The 14435-nt window shown below is 38.3% G+C and overlaps 1 protein-coding gene across 2 annotated transcripts in view; it reads right to left on the reverse strand.

Moving 5' to 3' along the window:
• Positions 1–462: 462 nt before the first annotated feature.
• The window catches only part of FRK (fyn related Src family tyrosine kinase), a 49617-nt gene continuing 35644 nt past the window's right edge, over positions 463–14435 (reverse strand). Inside the window, exons 5-8 of one of the 2 annotated variants that reach the window (XM_058836625.1) lie at positions 11877–12035; positions 6705–6890; positions 3215–3376; positions 463–1337 (exon numbers count right to left, since the gene is read on the reverse strand). In XM_058836625.1, the coding sequence (XP_058692608.1) occupies positions 1144–1337; positions 3215–3376; positions 6705–6890; positions 11877–12035 (701 nt within the window). In that variant the 3' untranslated portion in view covers positions 463–1143. The remainder of the gene's footprint in view (positions 1338–3214; positions 3377–6704; positions 6891–11876; positions 12036–14435) is intronic. The other variant, XM_058836626.1, reaches the window with a different exon arrangement.

Raw genomic sequence — 14435 nt, forward strand, 5'->3', positions numbered from 1 at the left:
AAATAATTAAAACATGGTTCTGTAAGCCTCACAATTGAGAATATAAAACTGTCACAGTGATACCAGATTTTAGCAGAACCGATATTGTAGTTAGGGAAAGAGAAAAAAAAAAATAACATCTATAGCTACATAGACTGCTAAAAGAAGCACCTGGGCTCCACTTCTCCATGGAGCAAAATAAAATGGATCATCTATTAGTTACATTTCCTGTATTAAAGTTGAATCTGAAGAAGGTAGAAGAAAGGATTGCAAAATACTGAGACCTACCCTGTTGGAGTGGGTTCATGATTTGGGGAAGTGGGACTGAAAAGGCTGTCACTCTAAAACACTGAGACAGTCTTGAGTTCCTGTTAAAGTATCTTTTTCCACCAATATCCCTGAAGTTAAGAACCATAAAATAAATCCTCACAGTTCAATGGACAAAAACTCAATTGACAGTAACTCATAGATATTCAACAATCTTAAGAACAAACAGCTTCAGGAACCTACTAATAATATTGTTTATTCTTGTAAAAGAAGTAGAGTAGACAAAATATAAAAAGATCAGCCAGCATCCACAAAACAAAATAATTCCTTTTTTCCCATTTATTTTCAGATATAGCAAAAGCAATGTACTTCAATTCTAAGCAAGGCAATTAATTTGGATTCTGCCAAATCAGACCCATCACAGTCACAGGATTACTTTTATTATTTTTTACAATGAAAGGACTCTGGGAGCACAGATCCTGCTGTGCAGAGCCATCATATTCCCTCACCAGAACAAACTGATAGGAATGAAAAATCTAACAGTAAATAATCATTCCAATAAAGAAATGACAAAAAGCTACAATAGTTACTTAGCTAGACTCATTTCATTTGTTTGTTCTTGCAACTTGTCATTTTAAAATAAATAGAAGATTCTTTATTTTTTAGAAACACCCAGCCTCCAGCTTCCTGATGCTTTATCTTGCAAACATTTGCCAGCAACAAAAAATTTAAGAGTCTTTGAAGATCAAAGAGGGGATGAACTGTACCAGGAATCTTCAGTACCCCCAAATAACGCCCACACCTGGGGATAGGCTGACTCCACAGTCTTCATTAGCCATGTTGGCTTGGACATGTCCTTCAGGAGCATCCTCAGGGTTCGTGTCCCATGGCCTGGGCCTAGGCAAAGGAATAGAGCTCAGTGTTGAAGTAGCTCTCCAGCTGCTTGTTGAGGACCTCAAAGGTGGGCCGCTCATCGGCCTCCGTGCTCCAGCACTGTAGCATCATCTTGTAGAGTGGCGCCGGGCATGTGTCCGGCTGAGGAAGCCTGTACCCATCGTCCAGCATCTGGATCACCTGGTGTCCTGCCACACCTGCAAGTCAAAATGAGTTCATCAGGCTACTCAGGATCTGCTTATGGATGCCATGTGCTCTCTCACTTCAGCTCAGAATCACCATAGAATGGTTTGGGTTGGAAATAACATTAAAGATCACCGAGTTCAAAACCCCTCTCATGAGCAAGGACACCTTCCACTAGATCAGGTTGCTCAAAGCCACTTCCAGCCTGGCCTTGATCAATTCCAGGACCTTATCTGTTATTGTTTACCAGGAATTAAAAACCACCTCCAATATTTCCCAACCACCTCACCCTGACTGTGCCAGCTGCAAGGCATCAAAAATAGGTTTGTCTGGGTGTGAGGCTTTTCCTCCACCATTTGGGTTTCTCAAAATTTTTCTGACATCTATTTAGCTTAAATAGCTTCTAAACATCTCTAGCCTCAGTGACTAGAAAATCTCCTAATAAAACCTGACCTGCTGCTGAATTTTCCTCACATTCAAAAGCTTTTTCCAGAAGTCAGCCCTAGGTTTCTTCGAGGGTAGTTGGGCCATGGTGTCCACCCTGCTCCATCACCGCCAGTCATGGAGAAGAAGCTATTCACCTACTTTTGCTGTACCTTTATATACTAAGACTATTGTCCTGTTCCCTTCCAATGTTTTACTATTTAAAATAAATCTTGACTTGTGTTAACTGCTTTCCCCTAGATCTCTAAACAGTGTTTCCTCTGCACATTATCCACTGTCACCACAAATCAACATAACCTCCTCTGATTACTGAGAACAAACTCCTGAAAGTAATGCCAAGTAAGAAAATAGCCATGGCAAAACAGCATTTTGTACTTTCAAGATACAGATAAACTATGCCTTTTCAAAGGGGTAATACTGAATGGATTTTCAGACAATATCCAGAGCCATGGTGTTACATATTTTTTATACTAAAATGATTTATTTATGTGTGTATGTCCATATGCACACACCTATAGTTTATATAGGACTTCAGGATATTTTGCTTTGCTTTTTTCCCTCAGAACAATTTCGCAGGAGGTGAGAGTGGGAATCAAAAAGCAAAATCAATTTTTCCTTTTACAGAAAATATCAGTTTGGGACTCTGTGAAATGTAGTTTGTGGCAAGTGCACCACCCCTCAGGCCTGTACCAGTGCAACATAACTTTTTTTTTTTACTTTAGTCCTTCCCTTGTGTTCTACTCACCAGCATAAAATGAGTCACAGTCAATCATCTCACTGATATCTTGTGTTATTGGAGCCACAGTTCCTTGAGCATTTCTTGCAGTGCTAGAAATAGTAGCTGCTCTCAGACTACTATATCTACTTTTGAAGTAGGCAACATTTTATTTTTTAATTATTTAACTCTTGTGATCCTTCCCTTATGAAGACTTTCCACCACAACAATCAAATGGGAATGAGGGATGTAAAAGCACCCTGATTTATTTTTCGGACACCTTCTTCCTGAAGTGCTTGTGCAGTGATTCATATATAATCTATTTTTTCACGAGGTATACTTTAAAAAAAAAAAAAATTAAATGGACAGGTTGAGGAATAAAACACCCTTCCTTATTTTCTTCTCTTTATTCTCATTCCAAGAATTTGCATCTTTGATCTGATGATGGAGGAAAATAGCCAGCTGGCTTAGATGCCTGTGCAGTGCAGGTTGACTCTAGGAAGAAGAAGCTTGAATGTGTGCTAACCACTGCCTTTGCAAAGCTGCCAGGAGGCCTGGGGAAGCCAGACGGTCTGACCCACTAAATGGACCTCATCTGAACAACCTTCTTCCTCTGTTTAAAGTTTTAACCCTTTAACATACCCATAGTACAGGTATTCAACCTTCTTTTTTTTGTGTCATTCTGAAATCAAGAAAAAAATTAGACATCATTTTTTAGGTAAAAGTACTTACCATGATAAGGCATCTGCCCATAGGTGACTATTTCAAACAGAAGTATCCCAAATGACCAGACATCTGATTTAATGCTGAATCTGTTGTAGCGGATTGCCTCTGGGGCTGTCCATTTCACTGGGAGTTTTGTTTCAGTCCTAGCTTCATATACTTTTTCATTTTCTACCTATCATGGGTAAAACAAAGCAAGACTGGTTTCAGATCTGCTTCAGCAAAGCACTTAAGCATCTGACTAAACTCAGGATGTGCTTAATCTTATAATCTTTTAACCAAACTCTTGTTCTTCATGTAAGTACCCATTTTCTGAAGGCTGTCATTGGATTCAGCTTTGCAGTTGAAAAATGTGGAGGCTTCATCAGAGGCTTTTTCTAAAGCAAGTATCATTTCAAGCCAGCACACAGCATTGGAGTGGCTCCTGATTAATTAATTATAACTTGCTACTGTGAATTCTGGACCTGGCGTGCAAGATTTCAGAAGTCTGTCAGGAGTGGCAGTGTAAGCATCCTGCTGACACAAGAGACCAAATGTCTCCACGTCTGGTCTACAGCAAACAAAGAAGGCAAGAGCTAATGAATTTCAGAACCTTTCCTCTGTGTTTTATTATGGTGTTGAAGGGCCACTGACTTTGATAACAGTCACTTAAACAGGTTTTTGGGTAAGAAAGAATAAACCCTGACTGATTCAAATTAACATATTTGTTTCCAGTGAGCTAATTAATGTAAAGTTTAGGTGAAAGACAAAAAAATTGTTAAGTCACTGTCGTGGTTTTAAACCAGTAACAAAAAATTACTTATTTTTTGCTGTGAGATATAGATTAAAATAAGAGCAAAACAGGCTTAAAACTTAAAAGTAATAAAGACAGTTTATTAACAAACTACTAGAATAAGAATACCAGAATAAACTTTCAGAGAACCCTTTTACTTTTCACTACTTGACTATTTCTTTGTACACATAACAACATAGAGACAAAAAATTTTAGAATCTTGGTGGTCAAAAACAGTCTCAATTTCTAGAGTCTTTTCATCAGTCCCTGTAGAGAAACAGAAGTCTCTTTTTGCCAATCTATGGAGTTTCTAGAGTCCACTCCTCCCATTGTACACTACTCCGAGGTGTGTATGGGTCAAAGGAGTCCAGGGATGCTATTTTTAAGGATAAGTTATTCAAAGGTAGAAATCTTCTTCAGTTGTTTCTGTGAGCCTTCCTGGAAAACAGCCATCTCCTTGGCCCCTTTAAGGCTTTAAAATCTTCACTTCACTCATAAGTTCCAGCAACTCACAGTATTACAACCACCCTTCTTTTCTTTAAAGTCCACACTTTGAATACTCTATTCCTCCCATACTCTAGTCATGAATTAAAGGAGTCTTTTAAACTATTGTCCATCTCCATAGCTGTAACAGAAAGATATTTCAGCTGTAAAGCATCTTCTTATTCTCTCTTTCTTATTTAAACTTAACTCTTTTCCTCACTGTTTTTAGTAGTTCTATGATGTCTTTTGCATGTTGATTGTCTCTCTTTCTTTGTCTTTCTGAGAAAAAAAGAGTAATCTGTACGTCTATTCAGGTAGTAAAAGAATTAAAGCCTTAGAAAAGCTGCAAAAGTTCATGGTGTCAGGTTTCAGTCCAGCAGCAGAAACTGAAAACCAAGCTCGGCTGGCCAGCTCTGCTTCTTCCCCCCCCTCCCTTCCCTGCGGCCTTGTCGGCCTGAAAGGGGGGGGAGGAAGGCCAAGACAGAACTTGTTACCTCATCAAAAGCCGGAAATCAAAAAGAGCCAAACACCTCGGAATGTACTTCTTAAGGCGGTGTTTACAAGTTGAATTCACTTTTTAATGGTCAGAACGGCTGTCAATTCTTGGAAATGACTGATAATTGGTCTGGAGGAAAAACTCCCATCAGCCACCAGTAGCTTCAACTTCCCCCCTTTTTACTCTGTCTTAAAGGTGAAGCTACCCCATGACAGTCACAAATTTGTAGAATCATGCCCTTAAAGGTTTATCACACAGACATCTAAATTTTGTGAACATTTCTTCTCTCTTTAATTCCTGCATGTAATTTAGTGTACATAAGTCACCCTTAAGCCTCAGTCAAGTTTTTCACGTGCAAATCCAGACATACGTGTACCAGATTTTGCTTCTTTGATATAAAAAATATTCTGGAATACAGAATGTATGTTTTCCAGCTGCAATGCTCTATAGTTTTGAAAATATTGGTTGTTATTGGTTTGTATCTCTATACTTATACAGTTGGCATCTAGACCATAACTCATCTTTAGAAACAAGAAATTATTTCATTACACTAAATAACACATGTAAAAATACAGATTTCATTTCTTACACTTAGTCCTTTATATGTGACTATGTTAGTGTTTTGGCTTAGGAGACAAAATATTCCTAAGAAAATCTGCCCAAATAACTCTATGAGTATTTTAGTAAAGTTCAGCTTTAACAAGAAATGTCAACAGCTGTAAATTATTACCCTTTCTAGTGAGGACAGAAGAGAAATATCCATTATGAGCAATGCTGTTTTAAAAATATATATATTTTAATGTTAAGGAACTTGAAATACGGACTTATGCATATTTAGAAGAATCAAAATTAAATAAAAAGAATTTTCCAAGTCCCTTGATGCCTTTGTTAAGCCATTATTCTATACTTCAGTATGTAATAAATCAAATTTTGTTATGAACTTCAAATTCTGCTGCTTGAATGGAAAAACAAAATGAGAAGCAGAAGACTTTTTTCTCTGTTTTCCCTTTCCCTTTTCCTCTTTTCCGTTCCTATCAAATACAGATTTCACATTGAAAACCATTAAATATGGCAAAACAAATCTTTCCAACACTTATTAAATCATTTCCAGAGGTAGGAAATCTAATTTATAAACCACAGCTCTTTCATAGGGAGACTTTTGGTCAGTGATACTTTGCATTCTCTGCCTTCAAGGACTAGAGAAAAAGACCAAAATGGTGCAGTGACTAAGAATTTGTGATTGCATCAGATTTAAAGCTCTGAGAACACACTTTATGAACTTTGCTGTTAGCTGTGGAGAAGAATAAGGGCCTTTTATGATTACCACCTGTGATCACAAGCATCATGGAGGTAGTGGGGAAGTGAAAAAGGAGAGAATATATGTCAATACATTTTTACATGCCTTCCCTTACAGGCCCAAGTGTATAATTTTTCCATCATTCCTCTCCACGTTGCAGACACTGTGGATAAAGCTTGTCCAGCAAAGGGTTTTGCTTGCCAGGATCCTTACTGGGTGGCTGGGCAGGAAGCAGAGACGAGGATTCTTCAAACTGATACAAAGGCACAGGACAACATGTAACATTGCATGGGATAATGCAGGTAGAATATACAAGTGAATGTGTTATAAGTTCTTTTCTCCCTGGGCTTGCCTTTGTCTAAATCCATCAATTCAGGGCTACAATTAGCTCTTTAGTTGGCCTCTTCCACCTTGTTCTCCCGAGTTAAAATCAGGGACAACCTCTCACAACCTACCTTAAAAACTCTTGCAAGTCCAAAGTCTGCCACTTTGTAAACATTGTGTTCACCAACAAGAACATTCCTGGCTGCCAGATCCCGATGGATGTAGTTCTGAGATTCAAGGTATGCCATCCCAGAAGCCACCTGAGCAGCCATGTCTACTTGATGTGTCAGGGAGATTTGAGAGCCCCCATCATCTGTTTTAAAAGGAGATGACAAGAACAACATAAGAACAAGAACAAGATGCCGATTTCAGACAAATAACTGAAAACCTGATTGGTTCAAAAATCCAACACAAATAAACCAAATTATGCAATACAATAAAGTAACATTCCAGCTAAATGGCAGGAATGACATTATTTATTTTCCAATAACTGAGAGACAATGCTTGTCTCATATTCTCTAAAAGAGTAGATACTAAATGCAGGGGTTAATTTAGGCCAGGAAGGAGCTGCTGACACAGTCCAAAGAGAAAATCTTGGATCTACTGATAGTAACATAGTATGCACCTTTCTGACAGGTTCATAAAACTGTTCCAAACCGTGAGTAAGAGTTAATGTCAGTACCCAGTGGCTGTAGCCAGAGTTGACTAAAGATGGAAAAGCACAGAATTATCCTTGTTCCTTGTTCTCCAATGATTCTGACTAGGAAAAATACCATCTGCTGTCAAGTATAACTCATTTTCACTTTCCAGTCCACTTGACTGCTTCACGCTGTTATCTCTCTTGTCACTACTTAACCGTAGGACTCCTTGAGATGCTTTCAAGCTGCCTGATTCTCCAGTAGAACTTTTTGAAGCAATGTGCATGTCATTCCCACCACACTAAGATAAGCAAATTCCAGAAACTGAGATTTGTCAATCAAAGATCATTGTTCAAACAATGCAGTAGAAGAACTTTGAGCTGAGCAACTTGCCTCCACAAATGAAGGAAAGTCTTAGGCCATAAAAAACTGCAGCCAAAAATTGTAAGACAGGTAACAAAAAATAAAAAATTTCATTGGGGTATAACATGTTAGAGCAAAAATTCAGGGCCTTTGTGGCATTTTGGGGACAGCTAACCAACCTTCTCCATGCAAAGAATTTAAACCAGGAGGTAATCCATGGTATATTAGATCAGTGTTTACATTCAAGGACCACTGTCACCCAGTCCCAAATGGTGCAACACTGAAGCATGGCTTTCTGCCTCTGTAGCCTCTAACACTCAAAACCATTTCAATTTTCTGTTTCAGAACTTTAATATCAAAAGCTGAATCCTTGCTGCTAGGCCTACTGGCAGCTCTTTGTCATCAGGTTGGTGACTTTTACTTACTGCCTCTGTATTAGAGAAATAAAACTTTTGTAGCTGGCAGTTTTCTCTCATTTATTTTTAACTGATTTGCAGTGATAGTGTGTCTTAGCATCGTTTTAAATAGCCTCCTCCAGTTCTGGCATTTTATTTGATGTAACCTTGTGATCCCACCTTATGAAGAGTGTGAAGTGCCATTGTTTACTAATCTATTCTGCAGTCTCCAGGCCTTGAATTTCCTGCTTATCTGGATGCTTTGACATAATTAGGCAAAAAAAAAGAAATTAAAAAAAAAAAAAAATTGTCCTGTATGTGTCTTACTCTACATCCTTTTTGAGGCTAAACTCATTGTCATGATAAACCAGCGCTAAGATTATTGACTTCTATTGTAAAATATCTTTTCCTCTCCTATATATATGGTTTCATGCTGCCTGGAAATTTAAAAGAGGGAGGGACAAAAATGTGTGAAAATCCACAGTCTGCAGAATAATACAACACTGAAGATTTTCAGCTCTGATAACCAGCAGGCATGAACATTTATTATTCATCTTGCTAGACAAGGATATAAATCCACAAATGATGCTCATGTTGTATTTAATCAGAAAATAACTATATGTTTTCAAGCACTTTGTATTAGTACTTGGGTTTTGGAAGCTAGCCTTTGTCAATCAGCATTAAATATTCTCTTTGACACTACTTCATCTGCATGTGTTGTGAACTACCTGCTGGTGAGAGCAGATAAGGATACCAACAAAGCTGAGCACAGGTTTGTCACTGGTCTGCTGATGCTCCAGGACAGCCTGACTTAAGCTTGTTCCAAGATGCAAAATAAGGCAATGCCAGAGGAAAAAGGGGTGACTCATCAGCCTCCTGTTTAATGAGCAGCTTTAGTGCAGAATAGGAGTTAGAACTGCTAAACCCTCCCTGTTTTATTCCCTGCAGGACACTCAGATGCACCATGCCGAAGGACACAAATGAGAGCCGCCTCTAACTCTGGAGTGGCAGCTGAAAGACCATTTCTTTCATTAGGGCCCATTTGGAATACCAGACTGGGCTGACCTACTGCCTTTAGCCTGTGGGCTGAGGGAGGGGAAGAGTTGCCCTTGCTCCTGCAATATTTCTTGGATGATCTCTCTCTGTAAGCTGCCTGTGTACTGCAGCTGTTCTGGAGCTAAAGGGAAAGCTTTAATGAGGAGCCTCAGCTGACCAGAAGCTACAACTTGTGCACAAAGACAGAAGATGAAATCTCAGGTCTTTGGGATCTGAGGTATAAATCATGTATGTCTGTCTCATAAAGCTTTCTGACTGCATCTCCAAAACTCCAGGCTGGGCCAGACAGAGTATACAAGTTCAAGATCACTTCTCTGGACCAGGTATCCCAGTACCTCACCATCCCCATAGTGAAGAATTTCTAAGCATTACCTTATGAAAACCTACCATCTTTCAGTACAAAGGCATTCCCCTTTGTCCTATCACTACCTGGCCTTGCAAAAAATCCCTCTCCAGCTCTTTTGTAGGCTCCCTTTAGATACTGGAAGGCTGCTCTAAGCATATATATAGCTAGCTAGCTAGCTAGATATAGATATATAAATATGTTTATGTAACTTCCACACTGAAAATCAGGCACTACTGCTGAATTTATAAAATCTTCTCATGGATTATTCTTTACTGATAAAGAAAATGTAGCACCTCCATGTCCTTTTTTACTAATATTTTTTGACAAAACCTTCAACCTCATATGAAAAATTTATTAGAGAAAATATTAAAGAAGTCTTGGGGTCTGAACCCTGTTCTAAGCAATCTATCACAATCACTCATTTAGAAGAGACATGAAGATATTCTTATTGACAGATATCTGACAATAAAAATAGAGAAAAATAAATAAGTGGCACTTTCTCCAGTGAGGACACTGCCTCCACAATAATTCACTGAACTTCAAGACTGCATACCTGCCATAACAAGTCCCAGGTCCATCAGAATTGATAAAAGCACTCATACATTTATGACAATTTCATTCATTTCCAATAATAAAGAAAAGTTTTCAGGTGCATTTTTCTCACACTGGTGGCAGCTCAATAACTCTGCATAGCAGTGTTCATCAAGAGCTCTCCCAAAGTACATTCACAGTGTGCACAGGGAATTCGCATGTCCATCATTATTAAGTAGCTGTCATTATGGGGAAACGTGATAGTAACTGTGAATAACATATGAGGGACTTTTAAAGCTGGAAAAGCATACCATGCAGTTCTAGGACGGGAATAGGAACAAAGAGTATCTCTGGACTTTCCTCCGCTCTAGGTTGCCCTATTTACCCATCATGCATACAGAGACAGAAGCCTTCTGGAAATATTTTTCTGTTTCCTGCAGAGGCTGAATCTCAAGAAAACTTAACAGGAGCTGTGCACTCCAGCTGATATAGATCACTTCCAGTCACAGAGCTCTATACAAGCTTCAAATCTTTTTCCTTATTAGTCTTACAGATAGCAATGACTTTTCTCTGACCACAGTACCTATCAAAACACTTGGATCTCTGCCTCCACCTCTTAGCTCTGTGCCCCTCCCTGTACATCGGCCATCAGACAAGGAGGGATGCCACTAGGCTGGGTTTCAGCTGGACATTTTTATGGATATTTTGATGGCTACCTGGAAACCAGCTGACTTTCCACAGCCTCTGATGAAGAGCTACAGGAGTGAGCACTTAGGCAAGGGGCAGGGTGCCATGCAAATGCTGGCAACTGATCCACACACATACAGGCTGCAGCACTGGTGTGCTCTGGATGTATTTTCTATATGCACACTAAAAGCCCAGTTTTCACCTCTGCAGTAGCTGTGACTCATCCTGGCTTTCTCAGAGCTATTTCTCCAGTGCAACAAATGTTTCCATACACAGCAATCATTTCCTCATGTGCCAGGCTCTTTCAATCAGGTAAACTGCAATCTGCGCACCAAGATGAGAATTTAAAGGAAATTTGTGCGTTGCTACCTCTGGCCAGCAAATGCCTACAAAACTGTGGATGATCTGGCCCAAGGTCACGGCAAACCCACTCTGGGCAGTTCCTGGTAGGACTGTCTTTGTGTAAGAGATTTCTTTAGCTGTAATTGTGCATGGACAGAGCCTCATTTAGAAATGGTTCCACAGAGAAGATGGGGGAAGGCATGTGTCATGGTAATTGCTGTCTGTGGTATTACGCAGGGCTTTGCTTTGTGGGCTGGAAACAGAGAAGAAATTCAGCATGACAGCCATGGCAAACATTTTGTCTTCAAGAAATCATTACAGCTTTAAAGACATTTAGCATCTCACAGACATCTGCTAAACTGAAAATGGGTAACAACACTAGAATCAAGCATTTCTCAATAACAGGAGTGAACTTAAAAGTGCAATCATTATGCTAGTCTGTTCCCGGCTGTACAATTTTATTTTTAATTATTATTTGCCTTCAAAAGAGCACTTTGAAGTGCTGCTGACATAAAAGCCCTGATGAGATAGGCAAGGGACAAATTTGTAGTGAAAAGCTATCCCTGACTAGTAATAGTTTTCAAAGCTGTTAAGTACATTTTATGGAAGTGCCTCTATTTCATGTCAAATATGATGACCTATCCTTCTGGATACTTATGTTTTTATTCCTTTGTGTACATTCCCATCTACTCATAGAACTGGATTAAAAAATATGGGCCATTATAAGGCAAGAATCAAACTGTGAATGTGAGTCTTTCCTAGTTCTCAAATATTTTGGCATGTCAAAAATTCATAAACCCTTCTTTCCATTTTTCTCACCCCCACACATGACAAATAATTCAGCTTTTACATTAAACCAGGGTGCTGTACTTCTGTCTTTTATGTTAGTGTATTTACTAAACTGCAGCGCTCTTAAAATGAGTTTAGAGTCATTTGCTTACTTTTAAGGTATTCCAGAAGACTTCCATATCTCATCAGCTCGGTAATAATATAAATTGGATCCTCCAAAGTGCAGACAGCATAAAGCTGTATAAGCTTTGGATGTCTCAAGTTCTTCATTATTTGTGCTTCCCTCAAAAAGTCTTTTGGATCCATTGAACCTGAAACAACAACATATTACAAAACATAAGCTGAGGTTATTAAAGGGCTTTCTCCCAGCTTGGCAATCTTAAGGGAGTAACTGATATTGTTTTCTGTCTTTGAAAGTACATTAGCATCTCAAGTCTTCACAGTTCCCACAGAAAACAGACAGTGCAGATGAAACAAACAGTTAATGAGTGAAACTTGCTGGTAGTGTAGGGACAGAGAACATATGTGTCCCAGCCACCAGAATTATAAAGGCTAAAATCAACCACCCCCAGGCCTCCCCCAAACAGGAAAAATAGTGAGGCTAGAATGTTAAGGGATACATTTTAGACAAACAACTGGTTAACGAAAGGACCAGAAACTTAGCTGAGAGTGTCTAGGTAATGAACATAAAATTTCTGAGAGAAAACTAGTGCTGTAATATAAATTAGTTGCAAAAATTTGTTCTGTGTTTTATATATTTATATATTTATATATTTATATATTTGTTATATTTTCAGCTTCACTAATCAAAGCCTGAAAGCACTGAAGTCAGTTTAGCATATGCAGAGATGTGTGCATTCTATATATACGAAAACAAATAGCTATTTATAATGATCATGTAACAGCAACCTTATCAGAAATACCAATGTATGCACAGATGTAACTTTAATTTTACAATCCCTTAAATACCAAATGTCTCAACAGCAAATGATGCCAACTTTTGAAGTGTTATATAATGTCATAACATCTCTAGTTCTATTCATGTACATAGTGAACCAATGCAGAAACTCTGTCAAAGAGGCAATCAGAAATGGCACAGGAAGCTAAAGTCATGGCAAATATAGGATTAAAGCTCATATGTCCTGAATAGGGCATTGGTTAGGAAAACATGCACAAATAAAGAAGCAAAGCTTTCTAGATGAATGATCCAGTAGTGATCAGATATTGTCAGATGTTTGAGGAAGCTGGTGAATAGTATCTCCTTCAAAATGCTTGTACAAACAAATGTGCAATTATTCAACTACTCAAATGTCTCCTTCCTCCCAAACCAAAATACTTCAATTAAGAAAATATTATGTCTAAAACTGGGGAGGAAAATATCTAGTTATCCAAGTTATTCTGTTCTATGTCATGTTTAAAAATAAACTCATCTTACTCAGTAAGCAGACTAAGTAATTTGAGAAGCCAAGGCTGCTAGAGTAATGTCTATGTGTTTTTTGTTTTTTTTTTAATATTAGGTAACCTACAAGATTCATTTGGGAGTTTGACTCTGTTCCAAACATGGATGTTTAAATTAAGTGAAATTCTTGGAGGATATTAAATGGCTCAGCAGTAAAATTCCAACAGAAAATCCGTTCTACAAAAAGGACTAGAAAATCAGCCTGTTCACCCAACACCTTGAATGCTACCTCCTGAAAAGTGCCCCAGCCTATTTCCCAAAACATAGTAATGATGTGTGATTTCACATCCTCACATCAATACAAGAAGAATGTTTCAGAAATACTCCTGACATGGACTTTCTGAAAAAAGAGCCACTTGACATTGCTACTTAGGAGAGCAAAGATTACATTGCAAGTAACAGGTACTCCTCACTTCTGTTTCCTCATACTTCCCTTGGCAATCCCATATTGCCCAATTTGACAAGACTTTATAGGATGTCATTAGGAGAATGGTCAAAGTTTATGGATTTCCACGCCATCAATAAATGGCAAGCAGCCCATAATACATCTCCTCAACAGGTACAAGCTATACTCATTTTCTTCAGTCATTGTCACAGGAAAGTGGGGGCCTGCACAAAGAGTAAATGATCACACCTGCTCTGGATAAAACAGAGATTATGACAGAGAAAAAACCCAAAATATCTGTAATGCTTACTCTATGTCCTTTTCTTGTTTAGAGCAGCACAACCTTTACAGATTTGAACTTTCCATCAATTCTAGATTAAAAAAAAATTATGTTGATTTTAAATTTTGCTCCATTTGCTTCAAGATATATGCATTGTTATGAAAATCAACCTAAAATCTACAGAGAAACTGCATGGTGTGAAGCATTCTGCCTCCAAAAGCAAATGCATCAGTGTGACTAATGATTTAGCATCAATGCCACAATTTGACATGTTGATCCTAAAAAGGATAAACTACTTGCTCACTTAGGTTCTACCAAATCATGGACCCTCTGTGGATCATTATACAGGATTTCTTCACACCATAGAATTTGACAGTCTGATTTGTTCCCACCATCAAAGTTTGCCTACAAGGAATTTCTCAGTTTAATCATGCTATAAACTTCTCCCAGCAAACTGAAACCAAGCAACGTGTTTTTCATATATGACAACTTCCAATATATTGATCAAGAAGGAATTATTCCATTAGCTGAATAGCTGCAAATCCTTTTCTACACTGTAAAAGCAAATAATAGTGACAATAATGATA

The sequence above is a fragment of the Poecile atricapillus genome, chromosome 3 (genome assembly GCF_030490865.1).
Source record: "Poecile atricapillus isolate bPoeAtr1 chromosome 3, bPoeAtr1.hap1, whole genome shotgun sequence".
Classification (NCBI taxonomy): Eukaryota; Metazoa; Chordata; class Aves; order Passeriformes; family Paridae; genus Poecile; species Poecile atricapillus.